The following is a 22,800-nucleotide window of genomic DNA, read 5'->3' as shown; positions in this document are numbered from 1 at the left end:
AAACTCAAAACTAAGCAAAAACTCACAACCATGTATAGAGGCTGAAAAGAATGTCCTAAACCTAGAGTTAATGCATTTAAATACAAGAAAAACCCTAAACTTCATCGTCTTGGGTTGAAGCGTTCACCACACCATAGTGATCAGTTAGGTGCGTTCATCATTTAAGTGACGTGTGATGTCGCGGTCAACAACCTACCGTGCCATGGCATAAGATTTTTCCTAAAAACCTTATATTTGCAATCCTTGAGTCCTCAAGTGGTTAAATTGGGAAAATGATGTTACAAATCTCCTCCACTTAAATTAGATTTCATCCTCGAAGTCTGTCCTTACAAATTACTCCTTAATCACGCCCCAAACCTCTTGTGGGTTTTCCAATCCCACTCGTTTATATACAAGTCACTACATCTCCCCTTACTAAGGTCTACGATTAAAAATCATAAGGTCTCAAAGAATACGTGCATATTCCATTCCTGAGTGAAACACTTATAATCAAATTTCATCCGTTGCAACACTAGAATGACACTCAAAACAGACGAACACATTCAAGCACAAATGCTAATCTAATCCTTAGCATGAAAAACATAATATTAAGATAAGGTGAGCACCTGAACAATTAACAACAAACCTCGATAGGAACCATATCCCTAATTAAGTTCGAAGACTCCAAAATCTAGACTTCCTGGCAAACCCGACTATCCCACGCAACAAACATGCTTACCAAATCATCAGTCTAAAAAATTCCATATCTCCCAGACTCATGTCGTCTTACCAATAAACTGGATAACAGGATCCATGGCTAACCACCATTTTCCAAAATCTTCACATATAGACGCAAGAGTGAAATAACTATACATAACAATAACGGATATGTTTCAACCTAATGACCTATTTAGTTAGTAGGTCTAGTTGAACCCAACGTGTCTGTTTCAAACCATGTGAGGAAAAAACAATGTTTTTTGTAATGCCCAGTTCCCATGTACAACTTTTTATCATGTCAATTTATGAGTTTGGGGTTGACCACGACGTAGTGGTATGGATCACCACGACGTGGCAACCATTATAGTGTTCATGCAACTTGTGGTCACCATGACCATGAAATGCAATGTCCACGAGATGGTGGCTCCAGAATGGAAAGCCCTAGATTTATGTGCCTAAAGCCCCATTTAAAGGAAGTGATAACTAGGGTTTCCTATACCCTTAGCCTACATCACTTCCATAGTGCCTTAGACAAAACCCTAGCCTCCTTGCAAGTTTTGAGCTGATCCTTGGTGTTTTTGTGAGCTTGGAATGAAGAAGGAGTCCTTTGTGATTGAATCCAGCCAACAAGTCACCTCTATCCTTTTGTGCATCTTCTGGAATAATTGTGAGTCTTCAAGTTCCTATTTTTATGATTCCTTTCTTATAGATCTAGCTTTACTAGCATGTTTTGGTTCATATATGAAGTTTGAGTGATGGAATGAGATAAAGTTGGCAATTTTATGGCTCACCAAGGTCCCTTAGCCTAATATCTCCTGTATCTAGAAGTTGGATGAGATTTGTGATCTTTGCATGAGTTTTAGGTCATTTTATTGCCATTTGACCTAGTTTTAGTGAATGATATACATGGGCCATGCATGTCCATAAAGTTTGGGTTTTTATGAGGCATTGGAGTCCCTAGAAGCCCTTTGTAAAGTTTGAGCAAAAGAGGCTACCAGATTAAGAGCAAAAGAGACTTGTCGTGGAACCGACTTCTAATTCGATTTTATACATGTCTGCACTCCGCACATACTCAAATATATATATATATATATATATATATATATATATATATATATATATATATATATATTAAAGTACATATTATAAATCCCCTTAGTTCACATCTAAGTTCCAATTCTCGAAAACCAAAATCCTTAAGAATCGGTCAAAAAATTTCGACCTTTCCAATGACTTCAACACTAATTAAGTCTCTTCCTCTATGCCTGTTGAAAAGTTAAAAGAAGTTATAAAATATTTTATTTTGTCACAAACTGATTTCATGAACCAAACTACTTTGTCTCGTCACACTTATTTGATAAAGGTTCAAACCAAATGTTATTACCTTACCCCACATTTTCATTACTAAATTGGCCGAAGGCCCAAAGCAAAAGTAATCTAAACGGACAAAAATCAAACTAAGTTAAAACCCTGAGGGTTAATAATAAGTTTTAATAAATATCTAAAACCAGTTATTTTCTTGTTATTTCTATAATAACCGAATCGAACCTGTTTTTTAAACGATAAAACTGGGTTTTTATTTAAAAAACTCAATTTCACTTTAAAAAAACTAAACCCGTTTTAACTGTTTTTGTGGATTGGTTAGTTTTGTCATATGAAGCCTATGACTATAGAACCAGCTCAATAACCTTTTAATAAAGTTAACACTATGGTGGCTATTATTAATAACACACACGTTGATGCTCAATATAAACTCCACTAGAGTCCTTACTCTTTTATCCATGTAGGAAGTTGTTACAGAGTAGAAGCCATGGATAAGAAGAGCCTTTAAAGAAACTGTGACGTAATATTTTTGTATGTTGGAAGGAGACCAATATTGAATATTGGAAACGCGTTTGGAGACAATTGTGAAAACCAAACACTATATCAAGATTCTTGTTCAAAGTGTAAGGTGGAGGATGAAAAGAAAAAGTGTAACGTGAAGAGTGAAATGGAATCAAAAGTAGGTTTTCACTTCATTTAGTTTTTTCTTCTATTTTCGAAAGACCCAAAAAGATTTGATTCCCCAAAGCTAACATATACTACCATTGTTGACATCGGCAATGACGAGTTTTGAATGACTTCATATTTATCTCATCCAGATGCGTGAAGTTTGCTTATTTACTTTGTCGTATTAGTCAAGATGACAACTCAATCTCCCTAGATTGTCCATGGTTGGAATCAGGTACCAATCTTATTTTATATCTCCTCTTTTGAGTTCCATTGGCTTGAATGAAAAAATTGAGATATATCATATATTCCTTAAGGGGTGTGCAAGTTTGCGTTTGTTACATAGGATATGACTAAAAAGAAAAGAAAAATAATTAGAGCTATACGTAGTGGATGATGAAGAAATTAGTGTTTTTTGCATTTATAGATAGATTGAGAGGGAGTTCCTTTCTCACAAGGCAAAAAGTTAAAATTTTATCCCATTAACAACTTACACAAATAAACCTAAGTCATTAGGGATTTGTTTCTACATTAAGTTATGTTAAAAAAAAAAATAGACCAACACACTAAACATGCATGCATCTTGATGTTGTAATCGCCTCGAAAGAACCTTTCGTGCAACACACTAAACATGCAATAACTTTACATTTACTCCTTATTTCAAAAAAAGTTTACTCCTTCCCCTAAACAAGAGCTACGGTTCTCCATAGATTGTGGTTTAATTTCTAAAAAGTTTATTTCTTTCAATTTACAATCATTTCTCAACAAAAGAAAGTGCCTTTTACCTTTTCATACTTTCAAGCAATTAGTTCGAGTAACTGATATACCCCACAGAATAATTCCCACTTCTTTTTTTTTTTTTTTTTTTTCAATATCCTTTCATATACGAGATTCCCAACACAATTTATATAAATACGCATGCGGGTTTCTGTATATATATTATTCAAATCCACTTCAAACATATCCATCCATTCTACATTTCTACTCAAAGAAAAAAATTGACGTGTGAGAAGCTTATGCAACTTAGTAGAAGCTTCCAAAAACTCTCATCGTTCCCCTTATCCGGAAACGATGTTAGATCAAGTAGTTCCATTTCATCACCGGTGAAAAAACCCAGAAACCCTACCCCAAAGAAGCCAAATAGCCTCCATGTCGATGGTTTAGAAGGAGGAGGGAACTCTTCTTTCATCAAGATTCAGGAAAACGACCACCGTGACATTAGAATATCAGATGATGCAAGTTGGTATAGTGGCATGCTAACGAGTGAGCTAAAATCTTCTGTCACAAATCTTAAGGCTTCAGACTATATACGGAGGTTCCATGAGAGGAACAAACATGAATCTGTTTCCTTGGTGTTGCCTCCACCACCACCGCCACCAGCTCTTCGATACGGCAGGTTTCAGCGGAAGTGATTATTAATGGGCTTAATTTGTTGAAATTAATTGTCATGTTTTATGAATAATGTCGATTTGATAGTTAATTAATTAGTGGAAACATAAAAAGCAGAATGAATATGGAAGTGGCATCTCTTGCGCTTCTTTTTGTGGCTTTCTTCTTGGCTCTTGTGATCTTCTTTCTTTGGAGAAAATTGTTTAAACTCAGAAAGAAGAGTTGTTTAAACTGAATATTTGAGATCAGCATCTCTATAATACAATTCCTTAAGTATATCCTAAATTTCATTAGCAGTTTCAAAAGAACTCGCCAATCTTAACGTGTCTGGTGGAAAGGCAAAACACAACTATCTTTCAGCTCTTAAATTGTTTTGCAAACGATCCTTTTGATCTTTTGGAATGTCTTTATTATCGACAATGATGTTATAAAATTCCTCTTGAGTTCTAACAACTTCCTTTGTTTTTGAATATTTGTAAGTTTTGAGAATGATGAAGCCAGATGCTACTTTTCTTAAATAGGATTTGCATCCATTGATCGCTGCTTTTTGATCAAGGTTAATAAGCAATTATTAATATTACTACGAGCATCATTATTTATTATTTATTTATGATTTCTTTTTATTTGTAAACAAATTAAATAAATTTTCTAGTAGCATGTGATAAGATAAATCCGTAATATAGAAAATGCAATAATAATTGTGTTTAAATGCAAATATAAGAAAACAAAATTTGAAGTAAAACTTTTAATACATTTAATTTCTATTTTTAAAATTTCTTTTCCTACCATGAAAAAAAATTATATTAGTTAAGTTTTTCTTTAAATTTTCTTTTTGTATAATAAGAAAATTGTGTTTTTTGTTAATAACAATATCGGTGTTCACTGAAAACTCCCACCATAACAAGGAGCTAGAGAAGGTAGGAAAAGCAAGAGTTACATAAAATTTATAGCCATTTGAGGATTTTTAATCCTCTCGGTCTAAGATACATTTAAATGAGTATATCTATGAATTGTAGCTCTAAAAGAAGAAAGCAAGACATAATCAATGATCTCCCCTTCTGACTTGAAAACGATCATATTTCTGAACCACCAAATAATAGAGTAAATCATCCCGACCACCACAAGGAACACCTTTTTTGATCACATAGTTCCTTTAAGAAAATTATGTATAGTATGTAGTTTAGATTACTGGATATGAGTTTAGATTTTTTATTCTAGAGTTGACGTTGAAGTATCATGTAGTAGCAGCCGTAACGAAAAAACTCTAACCGTAGATGTTTTTAATCCTATCTGTTTTTTATTTTATAGATCTTGTCTGTATTACAAAAATACGATCAAAAGAGCTAAAAGAAATTTATCACTAAAACTAGTTTATTTTTCGATTTTTTTTTAGATTTTCATGTAGAAGAACCAAAAATAGATTAAACAAGTATGTTGATTTTTAATATTAAATTTAATATAGTTTTTATGATATGTTTGAAAAAAACTAATCTTTTAATTTAAACTTATTTAATTGTTTACTTTATTTTAGGTAAACATATACATTCATATGAAATTTTATAATATAACTTTAAAAATAATAATAACAGAATAAGTGGGAGTTGGAGATGAGACTTGATTTTGATAATTCTGAAAGTATTGTGAGAGAGAGAGAGAGAGAGAGAGAGAGAGAGAGAGAGAGAGAGAGAGAGAGAGAGAGAGAGAGAGAGAGAGAGAGAGAGAGAGAGAGAGAGAGAGAGAGAGAGAGAGAGAGAGAGAGAGAGAGAGAGAGAGGTCATGTACAAAACACTACCCATTTTAAAATCATTATGGTATATTGATAATTACTGATTTTCCCATATTGAACTCCAATACAAAGATTACAATGTGGGCTTAGCATACAACATGGGCTAAATATACTAACAAATTAACAATATGCACGCCATCACGCAATCAATATAAAAGAGCTTTTAAATAAACTTTAACGATAATATTTATAATTTGTGTATGTTGGACGGAAACTAGTATGTATATATGTTGGAAGGAAACTAGTAGGAAACGTGTTGGGAGACGATTGTGAAAGCAAAATCTAATTCCAAGAATCTAGTTCAAAGTCTAGCAAACTAGAGAATAAAATGGAATCAAAAGTTATAGCTTTTGCTTCTGTTTTTAAAACATCAAAAAAGAAACAATACCCGAAATATTAATATTCAAGGTTGTATCACTGGAATGACCCAAGACCTTCAAATTTCTAGGGCCTATTTTTTCGTTAGCCACTTATATTATTATAAAAAAAATAGTGTTTTGTATTAAGTCATCGGAGACAGTGACGAAAAAAAAAACGAGATTGGAGCAAAATTGATGTAGAGGATGAAGAAATTCCTACCAATTTTTAGGAATCTAAGCAATTAATCATTTTTTTACTTAAAAAAGTTATTGTTAAGGGTCTATTTTATTTATTTATTTTGCTTGTGGCCTCAAATCAATTTGAATCAGGTCTGTTAATATGGTAATGACGAGTTTTGAATGACCTTAGTAATCTTTATATAGTATCAATCATTTAGATACATTGTTTTTTGATTTGCTTTTCTACATGGTGTTCTTTATCAAGATCACAACTAGTCTCCATCCACAGTCCATAGGTGGAATCCTATGGAATCAGGTGCTATCACTAATCTCACATTATATTTCTTCTTTTCCTTTTATTCTTCTAAGTTTTATTGGCTTGAATGATACCTTTTTTTGGCATATCAATGAAAACATGGCATATTGTGAATAAGAATGTATTTGTTACGCTAGACATATTTATAAAACTAGTTTATATGACGATGATGAAGAAGACATCAACATCTTCTGCAAAGTTGAGGATTGAGAGCGAATCACTGTCCTGCCTTATTTGTTGTGATAAAAAATTACAATCCTTGTTGTGATAAAAAAATAGTCAGAATCCATTATATTATCATACCCAAGTCATTAGGGGTTAATTTGGTTTCTACATAAGCTATGATATTTTCCCACAATACATCTTGATTATATTTATATAACCGCCTATAAAAGAATCTCTAGTTCAACATACCATAACTTTCATTTACTACGTATTTCCAAAAGCTTTACTCGCCTTTTCCTAAACAAGAGCTATGGTTCTCCATGATATTGTGGCTTCTAGAAAGTTTATTCCTTTCGATTTCACACTCATTTCTCAACAAAAGAAAAAGCCTTTACTTTTTCACACATTCAAGCAATTTGTCCTTAAACCGATATACCCCACAAAATAATTCCCACTTTTTTTTTTTTAATCTCTATTTCCTTTCATATACGAGACTTCTCAACACAATTTATGTAAATACAAAAATACACATGTGTTTCTATATATATATATTGCTCAAATCCACTTCAAACGTGTCCTTCCATTCTACCCAACAAGAATAGATCGCCATGTGAAAAGCTTATGCAACTTATTAGAAGCTTCCAAAAACTCTCATCGTGCCTCCTAACCGGAAACGATGTTAGATCAACTAGTTCACTTTTCACCACCGGTCATATAAACCCGGGACCACTACCCTAAAGACGCCTAATAGCCGCCATTTTGATGGTTTTAGAAGGTGGAGGGAGCTCTTCTTTCACCAAGATTCAGGAAAACGACCACTGTAACATTAGATTATCAGATGATGATTCAAGTTGGTATAGTGATATGCTAACGAGTGAGCTAAAAACTTCTGTCACAAATCTTGAGGCTTCAGATTATATTTAGAGGTTCCACGAGAGGAACAAACATGAATTTGTTTTGTTGGTGTTGCCGCCACCACCACCACACACCCACCACGTATTCGATAAGGCAGATTTCTCGGGAAGGGATTATTAATTGTTTTGTTAAAATTAATTTGGCATGTTTTATGAATAATGTTGGTTTGGAAACATAGAAAGCAAAATGTTTTAAATATATGGAAGTGGCATCTGTGGTATTCTTTATTTCTTAGATTAGTGGGCGTGGATAAATAGTTAAGGGGTGTTATAAATCTAAAAATTATTATCTCACATATCATATCAGTGGATAAATAGTTAAGGGGTGTTATAAATCTAAAAATTATTATCTCACATATCATATCAATGTGGTGTTATAACACCAAATTGAGAAAATAAGCAATAGTTATAACACTCAACTCAATGTCATCATTTTTTTCGATTTAATTTTTATTTTTTAAACAAAATTAATTAAAACATGTTATTTAAATAAAACTTACTTTTTCTAATTAAACATAACATTTAAAAGACATTACGAAAACATAACATTTAAAAAAATTACATTTTGCCCCTAATTTATTCATTTTCATTTCCATCGTACATAAAATTAGTCAAATCTTCTCGAAATTGTCTGTGTTTTCATGCATCTTGAATATCTACGATCCTATGTAAATATTTCATTGTCCCGGGTTGAAATTGCATGTGTCTGGGCTCCAAAACCGAAGACTCTGCAATATTTCGTCATTTATCTTCACCACCATGTTATGCATTATGATAAATGCATACATAATATCGTGTAGAACGTCTAACTGATATGATCGTGTCGCATGTTCAACTATGTGCCATTTCGACTTTAAAACTCCAAAAGCCCGTTCACATCCTTACGTGCTCCTTCTTGTTTTCTCTTGAAAAAAAATTCTCTTGGTGTTATTGGGTGTCAAAACGCCTTCACGAATGTGGAATATGCTTGACATATTCCATCTGTAAGGTAATGCTCAAACTTATATTCATTTTCATTCGTTGTGAAAGGAGCATATGGTGCATTTCCTGAGAAAATATCGTCGAATATTAGTGACTGATTAAGAACGTTCATGTCGTTATTCGAACCCGCAACCACAAAAAAAAGCATGCAAAATCCATAAATCTAGGGATGCAACAACCTATAATACCAACGAAAGCGTTCCATGTTGACCACTTGCATACTGGCATTTCCATGCCACGAGACAATCTCTCAGGTTCAGTGTGTGCAATCAATACTTCTTATCATACCGAAAAACCATGTCTTTCTTCATGCACCACATATAGTTATTGTATATCATTCAAAGAAGGTTTGCACAAATAAATGTCACCAAAGGTTTCGACAACACCCATCGCCAATCTATATAAACTTTATCTTGTAGTTCTCTCAAACATTCTTATATAATTGTCAATTGAATCAAGCAACTCCCATATTATCATAAGTTTAATTGTGGCAACACATTTCTAAGACCGTGTGAATCCTCACTTACCTCTTGCATCATATCTCATTTGGAAAAATTCATACCCAAACGTATATTTAATATGTAAAAGCTATATTTGAAAAAAGCATGTATTTTAATAATGTAAAAGCTATATTTGAAAGAAACAATACCTTCTTTCCAACTGTTAGCTATTCAAACATAAACTTTTTTCGCAAATGAAACTTTCTTTTGAAATCCCGTGGCTGGTAAACACAATAATCCACAAAATAATCGTGAACTAAACAGCTGTGCCCTTCTTCGCGATCTCCGTTTAACACTAAACACCAAGATAATAGAGGAAATAGAGGAGCTGAATTTGGTTGTAGTAGCACGTTCGTACAATACTTATACATCATAGTGACAAACATATCATCGTCATCATTATCATCGACCGGATTCATTTTTTTTTTTTTGGAATGTATTGAAAGTATATGAAATAGAGAGAAAAGTGGTGATTAAATTTATATGAAATAGAGAGAAAAGTGGTGATTTTATAGGTAAATATTTTTTTTCTTTAAAGAATGTTACCTTTTTTTCAACGGTAAAATGAGGAAATTTAAAAAATTAAAACGCATTATCGTTCGTTATAGTCACAACGAAGGATAACGGATTAGGGGGGGGGTTGTTTCGTCTGTGGTAACGTCGTGGAGGCAGTGCCACGTAGGTAATAACGCCCCAATACGGGCCCGTACCGAGTAGTCTTATAGTTTTGAGGTTAGATGATTAATGAAAGATTTTTCTAAAGTTTTTCAATTTAAAAAAAAAAAAAAAAAACAATGAAATTTTCTTTTATCATGAGAAATTTAATTCGAAAGCTTTTTTTAACATAATTATAGACTTCAAAAAATAGTAAATCGTAAATTGTATAATCTGAACAACCATAATTGATTTTGTCTTATGTTTCATGTCTCATTAGATCAATTGCAAAACACCAATAATATTTTATCCTAATGAGGATGAACACCAAAATATTTGTATATGAACATCTACGCATCAACGAACCATTAGGCTCTTAGGGCCAAAGTTTGTACAAGTTTTTGGTATAATCATTATTTATTTTCTTTTTTATTGTTTTTAATTTATTTTCATTTGTTAATTAGTTAAATACTTTTACTAACATATTAAAAGATAAAATCTTAATTTAGAAAACATTTTTATATGTGTAAATGTAAATATAAAAAATCATAAGTTTATTTTAAATATTAAAACATTTAATAAATATTTACAATTTTTTTTACCATAAAAATATTATTTAATTTTTATTTTTATAGGTTTAGGTTATGTTTGGCATCCCATAGCTAGCTAATAAACTAGTTTATTTTTCAATTTTTTTTAAGTTGTCATGTTTCACAAAATAAAAGATAACTTATAAGCTAACTTTTAAAAAAACTACTTAAACTAGTTTTTTAGGAATTTTTTTTAAAAATTTTCCAAATATATTCTTTAATTAATTATAAAAACATATCTTTTCATGTCATTTTATACCTTTCAAATAGTTATAGCAAACGTCATAGTTATAGCAAACGTCATTTCTTATCAGCTAGATTTTCAACTATTAACTAATTTTTTATTTAACGGCTATTAGCCGGTGGGGTTACTATTTTAGAAAATATTTCCAATTGAAAAGTGTGGAAACAATATTTATTAGTTTTTTAAATCATTTGTAATTTAGAAAATTGGTTTTCTAGAAAACTTTTTTTTCAAAATTTTCAAACCGGGAAAACAAAGTATATTTCATGAACCAAACATGCCCTAACCTTTTATATGAAAATCGTAATTTTTTTCAAATCTTTTTAATATTTTAGAAATTTGAAAAATTACCAAAACAACCCTTATAGTAACTTTCAGGTTGGGCAAAGAAGTAAGGATGTGGTTAATAAGCTTATCTGCAGAAAAAGGCAGACATGGTGCAATGATATAACACCTTAAAACCCAATGTAACAAACTAGCCTAGTAAGCTCTGGATAAACAAAAAACCATAATACAAACATGACATGAGAGGAGAACAAACATGAATCAGTTTCTTTGGTGTTATCGTCGCCGCCGCCGCCACTGCCACCACCACCACCTCCGCTAGACCGTCACGAGAAGGCAGGTTTCTTGTGAAGTGATTATTACTGGTTTTCTTGAAATAAATTTTTATGTTTCATGTAGGCATTTCATCGAACACTTAACGTGCAACAGACACAAACACATGCATAAAAGGAGAAATATTAACTGCCGTAATGGTTGGGTTATGGTAACTAACAAACACAAAAACATACACATATTATATATAATTGGTACTTTTTTTTTTTCAATCGAGCAAAATGAAGAAAAATATACATTTCACATGTTATTTATGTTGTGGTGGGTTCTGTACTTGTATAACAACACCGGGTAACTTCTAAATTTCAATCAATAAATTAATTTGATGGTGTTTCTTAGGGATAAACAAAACAGAACCCGGAAACCGAAAAACCAACAAAAACGAAGCCGAAAAACAAAAACCGACAATTTGGGTTTGAGTTTTTTTAAAAATCGAAAATTTCGGTTTGGGTTCGGTTTTTTATAATGGTAAAACCGACAAAATCCGAACCGAAGTAATTGTATTAAAATTTTAAAATTAATATATTTTTATACATATATTATATATAAAACTAACATATATTATAAGTCAAATCCTCCTTAATAAATGAAGGTTTTGTTTGTATGTCAATCTCGTATGAGTTTTAACACTTATCTTTTTGTGGTATTTTTTAAATAAATATTATTCACTTGTCAATTTTTGGTTTGTTTCAATTTTTAAAATTAAAGTCGTATACTTATATATGTAAAGTATTATATATATATATATATATATATATATATATATATATATATATATATATATATATATATATATATATATATATTAAATTGCAATAAATATGTTTTTTCCTTTCTTATTTTAAAGTTGTATATTAAAAAATATTTTCTGTTTATACTTTAATGTTTAATTATTTTTTTAAAATCAACCCGTGTAATACACGGGTCTCACACCTAGTATGTGATAGATGCATAAACAAACAAAATAAGTGAATATCCCAATTTCACTAGTAACAATCTTAATGACAACCAATGCCTAATTCAATATCATGCCTATGTGTTTGAATCATGTCTATGTGTTTGAATCAGAATTACATTATGCATAATTTCTTTAGATGCTAATCTTCTTTATCTATTAACTAGTTAAATTCTCAAACTTGGATTCTTCCAAAATATCAACTAGTCACCATATATATTATGGAAATGTGCCATTAAATTTTTTAAAATGCCTCAACATAAGACAAAGAAAAGATGTATTAGAGAGAAGACAAAATTGTAAAAATGGTTTAAATGGTTGACAAATTTATATGTTTTTAGTCAAAAAACGAAATTTTAATGAACCACTGGTCTAAAATTAGATATTTCTATTGTTTTTGGTCCTTATCAACATAAAAGGACTATTCTACCCTTATATTTGTCTTTTTTAATTTCTTTTATATTTATTCAAATGTTTTTAATTAATTAAAATTGAGAAAAGGCCTCTCTCTCTCTCTCTCTGAAACACAGAGTTAGGGCCGGTCCAATGGTTTTCAATGCCCCGAGCAAATAAACTTAATGATGCCCTATGTTTAGCAACTAATACATATAATGATACTAATTACTTATAAATATATTCAAAATGCATATATTTATGCAAAAAATCATAACAAGAAACAGCAATTAACAATGACAATAAAAAGAAGCTTTAATTTAGAAACAATAATTCAATTTCAAAGTTCAATCATTTATAATCAAATCGACTAGAGTCAACAGATAATTCTAACATGCATTTGTGAAATTAGACAAATACAAATGCAATGTTTTTTGAAAAGCAAACATAACTCCAACTTTAAGTTTGTTTACTAATCTTTTTGGTAAAAATAATTTACTAGAACTATGAATCAGATAATCAAAAAGCCATTATAAGTACAACCACACCCTTAAACATAGGAAGGGTGATATATATATAAAGAGAAAAAAAGAAAAAAAAAAGTAGGATTAACTATCTTGCAAAAGGGCAGATTCGTGTTTTAAGCCAAAGAGAATTTAGGTCATTTTCATCTTGGGTAAATTCAACTTTCAAGCCAAGGGGCAAAAAGACCCAACTGCAGATTTAAGAACTTCGGAGCCTCAAAGTCCAATTTTCAAGACAAGAAGGAAACCTTGACCTTTCTTTAGCGCTCTTCACAGAACTGTTACCGAAGAATACTTACTTCTGATAACTTTAAAAAGAAACACATATATTAATCAGAAAACTTAAGCAAAGAAAGAAAGAGGCTATTTCAGTGTTGTTTGAAAGAAAATAACAAAAAAACGAAACCCGGTTCTTGTTCCTCCTTATGAATGATAGAAACAGAAAACCTCAATGCCCCTTGATATGAAAGAGAGAATCGAAAATAGTGTTCACGTTTTTGCTTGAAACGAAATATTCAGTCCCCGACTCCTCACTATATAAAAGATAGAATCAGAAAAACTCTCAGGGACTCCTCGTCCTCGTGCGCTTTTTTAGCCACTATTGTCGTCTTCTTTCTAATTTCACGTTTTAGATCGCGCCATTCTTACTGGACTACTTTTGTGGAAAAAAAAATTGGTCTAAGTTACATATACCCACAAGAGTTGAAGAAAATGTGATGCCCTATCCTATAGTGATGCCCTGGGCAATGGCCCAGTTTGCCCTGCCCTTGGGCCGGCCCTGACAGAGCGAGAAAGGACATGGTTCTTAGTTCTTCATTTATCTTCCATCTTCACTCTTTCCTTTGATTTTGAAACCCAACGGATCTGTATATATTTGCAAACAAAAAAAACAAAAACTATTTTGAGTAACCATATCGAACACATATTACCTTAACCGTAGTAGGACATCTACATAAGCCTCATTTGTACATTTACTCTATTTCAACAAGAATGATCAGTGATCTAATATAACCATGATTTATACTATGGAAATCAGCTTCAGAAACATGAATTCAGAGTTATCTGTCCTTTTTCCTTGAAAGAATGCATTGGCATCTTTCTAAATTCCTGTATGTCAATTTTGCTAATTGGAGAAATCTTAAACTTTGACCATACAGAGACAACTTGAATTGGTTTCTTCAAAAAGAATATTTTCTTCACCTCTTCAATGTCTATATCAGGCTTAATTGGATATATTGCACTTGGCCATAGATTGAACTTTATACCATTTGGGGGTGCAGGGATATCCTAGTTTTCTTTATTGAGGTCTGAAGGAGGTGTGAAGGAATTTGTGGGCTTGATGACCTTGATCTTCTTATAAGAATCTCTATCAGGATTGAAGAAGATGTTCCTCTTTAGAGATGGTGCTCAGAATTGTTCATCATGCCATGTGTTCGTTTCTTCAGGAGAGATCTCTGAAGATTTCTTTTCAAGAAGCACCTCTTGATTATCCTTTAATTGCTCTCCGTGAAGATCATTTTCCAATTCCTCATCCACCTTTTGTTGAGCCTCTTTGACTAACTCTTTCTTAGACTTGAAGACAACCTTCTATTTTCCTCTTCCCTTAGGATCAATTTGAGGAAGCTTGGGGTGGGTGATTGGTTCTGATATGGTGAAAGTTTTTGTGATGTAAATATCTTTCCTTTTTGAACCTTTAAAGTTGGATCTTTAATCCCTTGTTTTCGAATGAGTTCCTATTCTGTTTTTGCCATCCTTTCTTTGTTCTATTGTGCTTTTAATCTTGTGTCAGCAGCCATTTTGTCGACTGACTCTAATTTCTCTTGTCTCCATTTCTCAAACTCATTTGGTGAGTCTGGAATTTGATGTATGATAGAAGACTGACTTGATCTGGATTTTTTTGACCTTTTCCCCCTCTAGTGCAGGTGAACTATCATTTGAACCATATAACTTTGCTAAGATCAAGTATAGCTTGGAATCAATCGAGGCAACTTTTTGTTGAAGCTAACGTATATTAGAAGAAGAGTGTATCTTGATAGCCTTGACTTCATCGACTAGCAGCTAAACAATTTTCTCAAGAGAAGATATGTTACCTAAGGAGTTATTGTCTTTCTGAGAATTGGATTTTAAGAGATTTGCAATGTCAAATCGCAAAGAATCCAATTAATGTCGTACTTGCTCGTTAAATGCTTGAAAGGGAGAGGTAGAAGATGACGCGGAAGATTTAGATAGTTCTGCAACTGACTTTTCAAGAGTGGAGATGTATCGGTCTTGAGCCGTGATATGACTCTACAAATGATCTAACTTAGCTTCATAAACGGGATCTAGACTGGATAAGGACTGAATAAAGTCATCAATCTTCTGATACATCTGAGATAGACGATCTTCAATAGTGTTTTGAATTTTCTGATCTAGGGTTTCGATCTGCTGCATGTTACGAATAACTTGTCCCTTGATATATACAATTGTGTAATTAAATTCTTCAGTGGTGACCTTAAGCTTTTTTACATGTGCTTATGTTGTCTCATTAAGGATACGCACATTATCTTCCATGCATTCAAGATATCCTTGAAACTTGTCTAGGTATTCAGAATGAGAAGATGTTTGAAAACGGGTTTCCTCAATGCCATCAGCTACAATCTAAGCAGTTAGTCTAATACGCTCAACTCTGGTTCATATGTATTTGCTTCATTTGTATCTGCTGGAGTATCATCGTCCTTAGGAGGATCTGGTGGAAAAGAAGAGAACTTCGCTTCTTCAGTATCATCATGTTCTTGAGACTCTTTTTGAGGTGAGGGAGAGTAGTCATCAAGATCAATGTTGAATGTCATGGTAGATGCTTTGGATTCTAGGACAGTTGACATGTCGTTTGGCTCATCATCAACTATTAGCCCTTCATTGGAAGGTATGTCTATCGTTTGCATTGGATTATCCTTATCTTGATTATTTGTAATGGAGAGCTTTTAGGAAGATCTTCACATTCGGGTTGATTTTAACCTTCTTGATTATTGTCCTCAAGTGAGTCATAATCCAAGGAGACACGATTGCTTGGACCTTCAATATCCGACTGAAAGCATGCTAATGAAACTGGAGTTGGGGATGATGATTCAACATAAGCAGATGGAGCTTGAAACAATCAATATAAGAAAAGAAGTGACTTAGATGTTGTAGTAGATTTATGAGGAGATGTGGGCTCATCTAAATCTACTCCAAGAGGATAATCAGAGACAGGGTGAGATGGGATGAAAGGCGGTTGGTCTGACTTGGATCGCTTCTTCTTCTGTTTGACTTCTTGGATACATGATATGAGTGCTTTCTCTTCTTTTTAGAAGATGAAGTAGTTCCCTGGATGTATTTTTGATATGAGAGTAGAGAAATATATTTTTCATCTAGCTTTGCTAAGATAGTATCTTGAATAATGACTGGATGTGAAAACTCAGAATCAGATGCAGTACGAATCCTATATGGTGTCATACGCAAGAATTGTGGTGGTGGGCCTTATGGAGTCGCATCTAGTGTAAGATTACTATTATTGATGACATCATGAATAATGATAGACCACCAACGTGGATAATTAATCAGAAACCTATTCTTTGAGGCAAGAAGAAAGGTGAGAAAGTCTTCCCAAAGAATAGACACGTAGTCGACATTGATGTCATAGAAAAGTTCAAACATGACAATCCAAAGATCTGTTTTACCAAGATTGCGTCCACTAATAAATCCGAAAAGACATCGAGTGGGGACCAAACTGAGAAAGTGCCATGGCGTGGGAAGTTGATATTTCATAATTTTTGAAAGGTTTGGTTCAACTTTTTCTTCAAATTTGTATCCCATTGCCTTGAACATTGTCAACAGTTGAGCAGAAGAAGGTGTGACAAATGTTGAAGGTTTACAAGAACAATCGCTTAGACCTAAAAAAATTGTGAACTCTTCTTTAGTAAGAGCCAAGTTAGTTCGATAAAGGTTAAATTCAATATCAAGTTGTTTTGACTTTGCTCTTGGCGATATAGCTGCAGATTGAAAGACGTGTGAAATAAGAGACTGTGGAGTTGGAGAAGTAGTTAAGAGTGCATATCTCAGTGGGAATTTTTGCAAATATTCAACAATGACACAAACTTCTTGAGGTTGTTCCTGAGTTTTAAGAAGTGCAATATAGTTTGATATAGCCATAGCAAGTCGAGGTACTGATGTGCCTGTTAAAGTGGAAGGTCCAGTTGCTTGACTTTTGGACGACTTATGAGACACCTTTGCTTTAGAAGTTTGTCCATCTTCTTTGGAATCAATGTCTTAAAGAACAAAAATTGGAATTAAATGTTAGTTAAAGAGATATAGCTAGAGAGTAATAACATATAATCTTAACTAAACTCTAAAAAAATGAGGGGGGGGGGGGGGGGGGGGGAGAGAGAGAGAGAGAATAAAAATGTGTGAATTTGCATGAACTAAACAAGGTTGTGACTTGAGTAGTATTGTTGATTCAAGTATAGTAAATGACATGGCAAGTAGGAATAAAAGAGAAAGGACTTGATGTCATGCAAAACAAAAAAATGATGTTACTAAATCATAGCAAAAGTGCAAGGATCAAGTAAAACTACTAAGTCATGATCTATGATGACTATTGCATATCAAATAAAGATATCTTATAGAAACTAACAGAAAAATAGATATCATAGAGACACTAAGTGAAACTATTTATGTAAATCCAAGAACACATGGAATAGTGAATGGATTTAGATAGAGTTGAAAAAGAAAAAATTGCGTTGATCTTAAAAGAACAAATAAAGACATGAAATTAAAGATGACGAAAGAATAAGAAAAGAGACATTACCTTAAAGAAGAAGATTGAAGGTAATAGACTTGTGAGAATGAATAGCAAAATATGCACCAATAAGTGTAATGCTCATAGGAGAGACGTAATTAAAGGATCAACACTAAATAACCTAATCATGGTATGTAAAAATGAATCAATGATCAATAAAAAGAAAGAGAAAAACAAAAAAAAGGAAAAAAGGAAAAATGATGCTCACCCAATATGATTGCAACAAGAAGAACTGTACACAAAGAAAAGTGATAGCCAATACTAGGGGAACCTAACCACAGGAACATATGCCTTATCAGATGATGTTATGTTGAATCAGTGAGCAACACAAAGAAAAAGCAACACTTTTGACACTTGCGTTTTGCGTGGTAAACGATTTAAGGTTTAAGGTTATTAAGAATAGAGATAAAGATTCCTCCATAAAATTAGAAGCCTTACCATCTTTGACATATTCAAATACATTAACGTTTTCAACCCAATCAAATACAAGAACCAATTAACGAGAAAACTATTACATATTTATCCATCCTAATTAATCATTAAATTAATTAATTAACATCCCATACCTAACTAATGCAAACTCAATTTATATAATAAATCTCTCATCTTTCTTCCTCTCCAAACTTAATTTACAAATACAAACACTCAGAAGTTATTAATTAATCATAACATTCAATTAATTAATATGAAATCATGCAACACTAATGATGCTATCTCCGTTGTTACTACTACTACTATTACTACTATTAAAGCTACCAGACATTTCTTGAAATTTGACAACAATATGTCTTGAGGGTGATGATGATTGTTGGTCAGAAGAGGTTGTGGGTGTGGAGATGGAAGTGGATGTGGTGAGATTTAGTGTTAAGGGCAGTGGTGGTTCACGATGTTTGTAATTATCCGATGTGCTTAAATTGAGTTTGGCCATTTTGGTAGATGGTGGTATGGGGATTGGAGGCATAAGATTTCCCGCTTGTTTGGTTGTAGATGGACGTCCGAGTGTCAGAGTGTCTATTGAGTTATGATCTCCGCCTCCAGTGAGTTGTAGTCGACTTGGAATTAATGGAAAAGATGTCATAACGTATTTTTCCGGCTCGTATTTTAAATTTGGTGATGTCTTTTGATTCATATCATCATTTAACGAATTCAGGCACTGCAAATCGAACAAGAATTTTATATGAAATTATGGATATGATTATTACAAATGTTTTTACATATATAAATAACTCATGCATTTAATATGATCTTTCTATCTATTTCTTGTCTAAAGTTGTATACTATTTTCTAACTATGATTATTTAAATAATATAATTAAGGATAAATAATTTATCTTTTAATTATAATAAATTAATTTTTTTTAAAGCATTAACTATTATAAATGAATGTAAATTTTTTCAATAACTTAATTATAAATCTTTTTAATAATAATAATAATAATAATGATAATAATAATGATAATAATAAATAATCAAATAAATAGAGCTTATTAAACATCATCATTTTAAAAGTTATATCAGTATAGTATTTGTAATTCTAAAGGCTTAATTAAAATACTTTTAAAATAACTAAAAATGTCCAAAGAAATAGAATAAAAATTAATTAATAATAGTAATGGTTGAAAATAATATTAGAATTTAAAATTGGAGTTAAAAGGAAAATTAAAAATTATATTAACTAAAAAAGACAAATGATATAACTAAAAATAATGTTACTGTCAAATAAATAGTTTTTATATGAATAAATAAAATTCATCATGGTCGAAATAAAAAATAAGTAAAATAAATAATTAGTGAATTAATAGTTATTTTTAATATTAAATAAAAAATTACCCAAATTTTATTTATGCATATACCGATAACAGCACTCAAGATGAAATAAGACTTAACTGCCAAATTTCTAACGCACGTTTATTTTGTGATATGATTTAATTAAGATAATGACAACATTTTTATATCAGTTTCTATATTTTGTAGATATAATAACGATACCGACAATTTCTAGAAGAATCCATCCATATATGTCAAGCTTTTATGACCAAATATAATAACCAATCATTTTATATTTCGGAAGATATGAAATAGGGAAATACCTAAAATATATAATTGATATATTATTGTCGATATTTTTTTAGAACATATTTTATTTCTCTTCAATGCGTGGGCATTTGTCATATTGAAAATAATGTCATTTTAATAAGCGTTGATTGTAAAGGGGGCATATTACTTCATAGATGCTTAGAAATAAATAAATAAATAAAATGGTGTACCCTATTAAGAGTTAATGCATCGAATTTAATTAATAATCATTATCCAATTGAGTTTTAGAGCACGCAATCTCAACGACTCATATGTATATCGTCTAAGACATGTATTTTACATCTTTTAGAACATGCATTTTACATTGTTATTTACAGTATAAAAACGATGTGGGTGTATATATTCTAAATTTAACCAATCACCTAAAGTCTAAAAAGAATGTTTACCAAAATCCTATCTTTTACACCTTTGCATGATGGTATCATTTAAATAATTAAAGGTGGACCAAAGGACTCCAGGTACACTCTCTTTAATTATACTTGTTTTATTCATTGTCTTTTGAGTAACATACACATTAGGTCCCCCTATATTTTATAAAAAATCACAAGTTTAGTCCAAATTTTATAATTGTTACAACATCATCCTTAATTTTCCATTTTGTTGCACATATCGCGACCCATATAAAATGACTTTAAATTTTGGATTAAACGCGAGTTTGTGTAAATCATAGAAAACATATCTACAATGAATGCAAAATTAAGGATGATGTTCAGACAATTTCAATATTTGGACTTAACTTCTAATTTTGATTCAAACAGAAGGACCAAATATGTAATTTACTATTGTGTTCTTTATTATTAAATTGATAGAATTGATTTCAACCAAAGAGATTAAAGATTTGTGTGGAGTTCCTCCATTCACACAACTAGTTGGTGGTGGTGATGATCTTGGCGTTGGTGGTGTAGAAGAATCCATCCATCGATGTCAACTTTTATGACCAAATATATTAACCAATCATTCTATATTTCGGGAGATATGAAATAGGGAAATACCTAGAATATATAATTGGAATATATTTGATGTATTTCCAAAATATATACGTAAATAAAAACAAAAGATTGACATATAAGGAAACAAAATAGTATCGTTTGACAACCCCGAGTGTTGTTTTCGCTTCTTTCTTTTATAATGTTTATACATTAATTGCATAAGTTGTTTGGAAACAAATATATATAAATAGAATGGTTACAAATCAGGTGTTCTATTTTTAATCATTAGTTTGGTAAAGAATTGTAGATACCGAAAAGATTCAGCAAATATGCTAGTTATTTTATATTTAATGGTTGACATCATGTGCTACATCTATTAAAAAAAAGCAACGATTCTATAAAATAATACAAGATAACTTAATTTTTGTACCAAAAGCTTTTATTAATAAATGAATGACTCAGGGATATCATTTTAAATTATAAATAATTTAGATTGTTATTAGGTTTATTTTATGATTAGCTAAATGGTTGGTTTAATGTTCCACCATATGATTCGCTTATTTGCTTAATTCTAAAGCAGCTGCTTTTAAAGATAACCATGTAATAATAATTTTTTTTTTTTTTAATTTCTACAGTTTATTTGATAGATTAGACCACTTATATTTTTTAAACCATAAAATTTATGAAAAGGAATTGAATTAAAGATAAAATACGTAAAACGGTACCGTATCAGTGGTAATATCAAAGAGGCTGGATCTCCGGCGTCGCCTGTTGTGGTTGGTTCGCCGGAGAAAGTACTTCTGAGCATGGCTAGCCACCTGAGTCGGAGTGCGTGTTTTTACAAAGTTTCTGGAAATTCCTCTCCAATCTCCTTTCCCTACCTTCTGTAATCCGACCAAAAACAACCGGTGTTCCTCCTCCGTCCATGGCACTCCTATTCATCTCAAAATCAAACAGAAGAACAAACTTACGGATTACAGATTGCTAAATCAGAAAAACCAGAGAATAGAAGATCGAAGATAAACTTATTAATTGAAGGTCGATCGATTTTTGAATAGTACCTCTCTTCCTCTCTCGACTTCGCGCTGAGAGATGAACGACGTCATCGGAGGCATATCCGGCAGCATCAATATTTGATTCCTGTGGCTGTTCGTCATACTGAACGAGATTATTCATGCTTGCACTCTTCCTGAATGAAGATCCTCCTCCCCCTCCTTCCATTAATCTAACTCCAAATAACATGATACCTTTACCCCGGATTCCACCGTTGTTCATGGCTGCAGACGAAAAGGCTGCTGCACCACCAATTCCTCCTCCTCCACCACCACCATCAGTACCCCCAGATTCTGAGTACTTTCCAGGCGCGATCGCCATTATCTCTCTTAGAGAGAGAAAGAGAATCAATGGATTGAGAGAAAATGGGTTTGATAGGTATATAGTTGTTAATATGGTATTTCTAGGGTTTAGTATATACAAAAAGAACTTGTACTCTCTAATAAGCATGACTCGTAAGGCCCCGCTTAGATGTTACGCATGACCACTGCTCATATGTGCGCCTAACTTAATCATCACCGTTGAAAATCATTTACTTCTATTTTTTTTTTTTTTTTTTTTTTTTTTTTTTTTTTTTTTTTGTTACACTATTTGGTTGGAAATTAAATAATATAATCAAAGATTCTAAAAAGCTCGCTATGACATGCCACGACTCC

At 32.0% G+C, this 22,800-nt stretch overlaps 1 protein-coding gene across 1 annotated transcript; it reads right to left on the bottom strand.

The window, feature by feature from the left end:
- Positions 1-18,633: 18,633 nt before the first annotated feature.
- Positions 18,634-22,563, bottom strand: LOC145041162 (uncharacterized). Its single transcript, XM_078989113.1, has 3 exons — positions 22,153-22,563; positions 21,817-22,025; positions 18,634-19,219 (listed from the first exon to the last, which is right to left on the bottom strand). Exons 1-3 carry the CDS (start codon positions 22,463-22,465, stop codon positions 18,758-18,760), a joined length of 984 nt encoding a protein of 327 aa, XP_078845239.1. The 5' UTR covers positions 22,466-22,563; the 3' UTR covers positions 18,634-18,757.
- Between the last annotated feature and the right edge of the window lie 237 nt (positions 22,564-22,800).

This window comes from Lactuca saligna, chromosome 4, assembly GCF_052625555.1.
Source record: "Lactuca saligna cultivar CGN05327 chromosome 4, ASM5262555v1, whole genome shotgun sequence".
Classification (NCBI taxonomy): Eukaryota; Viridiplantae; Streptophyta; class Magnoliopsida; order Asterales; family Asteraceae; genus Lactuca; species Lactuca saligna.
This window is presented reverse-complemented; position numbering and strand designations above follow the sequence as displayed.